We start from the raw sequence: 2,500 nt of genomic DNA, 5'->3' as shown, positions 1-2,500 counted from the left end.
GGTTCAGAAACCAGTCTGTGTCTCATAGGAGGGCTGTGGGCAGTTCAGAAACCAGTCTGTGTCTCATAGGAGGGCTGTGGGCAGTTCAGAAACCAGTCTGTGTCTCATAGGAGGGCTGTGGGCAGTTCATAAACCAGTCTGTCTCATAGGAGGGCTGTGGGCAGTTCAGAAACCAGTTTGTGTCTCATAGGAGGGCTGTGGGCAGTTCAGAAACCAGTCTGTCTCATAGGAGGGCTGTGGGCAGTTCAGAAACCAGTTTGTGTCTCATAGGAGGGCTGTGGGCAGTTCAGAAACCAGTCCACCAGTGACATCATCAATGGGAAATCCAAGCTAATAGAAACTGCAGGCTTTCTATTCCTGAAAAGTTGCAATGTGAAAATGGAAGCCAGCATTTTTGTAAAAATCTGCCTAACGATGATGTCACTGGTGGACGGGTTTCTGAAGTGCCCACAGCCCTCCTATGAGACACAGACACAGAGAAATGGTGCCATGATTATTAGTAAGGACCTATTATATGAAGATAAGTTGTACAGTGCAGTGCAGTGCAGTGCAGTACAGTACAGTACAGTACAGTACAGTGCAGTGCAGTGCCGCGCCGCGCCGCGCCGCGCCGTGCAGTGCCGCGCCGTGCCGTGCCGTGCCGTGCCGCGCCGTGCAGTGCCGCGCCGCGCCGCGCCGTGCCGTGCCGTGCAGTGCCGTGCAGTGCCGTGCCGTGCCGTACAACTTGTTGTCTCACTGTTGTCGTTGTTTCCTCTACAGTGGGGAAGAAGAAGGAAGGAAAGACCAAAGGACACAAAGAAGGAGACATGGGTGAAACAGACGTAAGGATTCATTGCCCCCCCCCCAAAACAAAAAAAAACAACACAAAAAAACCCCCCATAAAAAACAAGTTATCTCGTGAAAACACACACACACACACACACACACACACACACACACACACACACACACACACACACACACACACACACACACACACACACACACACTATACGGTTTTTGTATGGACAATATTCATGCATTTTCTGAAATATAGGGGCTATATTCAGACATTTCTGTGGATATTTCTACGAATACCAGATTGTCTGCACTATATAGAGGGTGATATAATCATGTTTGTGACCTCAAAACCAACTGTTACTAATATGCTACGGAAAAATAAGATGAATCTTTATGAAATCATAAGAAAACATATTGATTTTCTAATTGAGATTGTTTGTAGTGCGAAAATAATCAAAACGTGAAGGGAAGAATATTTTATTTTGTTTTTATATATTTTATTTCACAAGAAAATATAATATATATTTAGGTATCATACACAATACAGTTATTAGACTATTCTATATATTCTATATAGACACTGAGTATACAAGTGTAGTGTAAAACCGATACACTAAATTAAAAATATATCTAATATCTATCAGAGATGAATGTACTAATGTATCTCTAACAGTCCTCCTTCATGTGAATCTCTGTTTTGTTTTATTTTATACGGTCCATTATATCTTTGAATGCCATTCGCCTCCATTCTTCTGCGGGTAGATGTAGAATTTCACTCATTCTTGAGATCCAGGCATTGACTTCAGATATACACACACACACACACACACACACACACACACACACACACACACACACACACACACACACACACACACACACACACACACACACACACACACACACACACACACACACACACACACACACACACACGCAGATGAAATTATGATCTCCGATTATTTGCAGGGTCATATCTGCCGATACAGATTCTGACCGATTCCCATATTCTACAGAGGACCACAATGGAAACAAGCCTATAGGGCCCTGTAGGGGCTGATTGGCCCACAGCCTGTTAATAAAGTATTCAATCAATAAACAGCCTGCACTCTTTTCCAAGTGTCTGTTTTCACAACTGAATGAGACGAGAACACACATTAAATGTAGATTTCTTTGTACATTTTCTTTTTTTTTCCCGCTGTTGAAAACCGTTTAAATAATCATTATTTTGATACCGATACCGATACCGATATGGCGTTGTTGAAAAATAGCAGATCTACAAGCTCGTAGCGCGGCACTCGGTGCCGCGCTACGAGCTTGTAGGTCATAGTTTTGGGGGTCCTTGACAACGACTGACATATAGAAACATAGGGTTTTTAGAAACATAGGGTTTTTAGAAACATAGGGTTTTTAGAAACATAGGGTTTTTCAGAAAACTGTCAGGATTTAGAAGACATGCATCTACCCCCCCCCCCCCCCCCTCCAGGTACCCCCCACCTCCCCCCACATAGTGGACTGGTTCCAGACTGCTCACCTGGTACCTCTAATGCATCTCTCTACTCTCCCTCCCCCCCACCCCTCCAGGTACCCCCCACCTCCCCCCACATAGTGGACTGGTTCCAGTCTGCTCACCTGGTACCTCTAATGCATCTCTCCCCCCCCCCCTCCAGGTACCCCCACCTCCCCCCACATAGTAGACTGGTTCCAGACTGCACACCTG

The 2,500-nt window shown here is 45.1% G+C and overlaps 1 protein-coding gene across 1 annotated transcript in view; it reads left to right on the top strand.

Moving 5' to 3' along the window:
- The window catches only part of LOC306918389 (interferon regulatory factor 2-like), a 15,210-nt gene that overhangs the window by 9,152 nt on the left and 3,558 nt on the right, over positions 1–2,500 (top strand). The window contains exons 5-6 of the mRNA XM_079531288.1: positions 760–821; positions 2,365–2,450. Coding sequence (XP_079387414.1) covers positions 760–821; positions 2,365–2,450 — 148 coding nt within the window. The remainder of the gene's footprint in view (positions 1–759; positions 822–2,364; positions 2,451–2,500) is intronic.

Source organism: Electrona antarctica, assembly GCF_951216825.1.
Source record: "Electrona antarctica genome assembly, contig: scaffold_49, whole genome shotgun sequence".
In the NCBI taxonomy this organism is placed as follows: Eukaryota; Metazoa; Chordata; class Actinopteri; order Myctophiformes; family Myctophidae; genus Electrona; species Electrona antarctica.
Note: the sequence above shows the minus strand (reverse complement) of the source record. Positions and strands in the feature narration are given on the sequence as shown.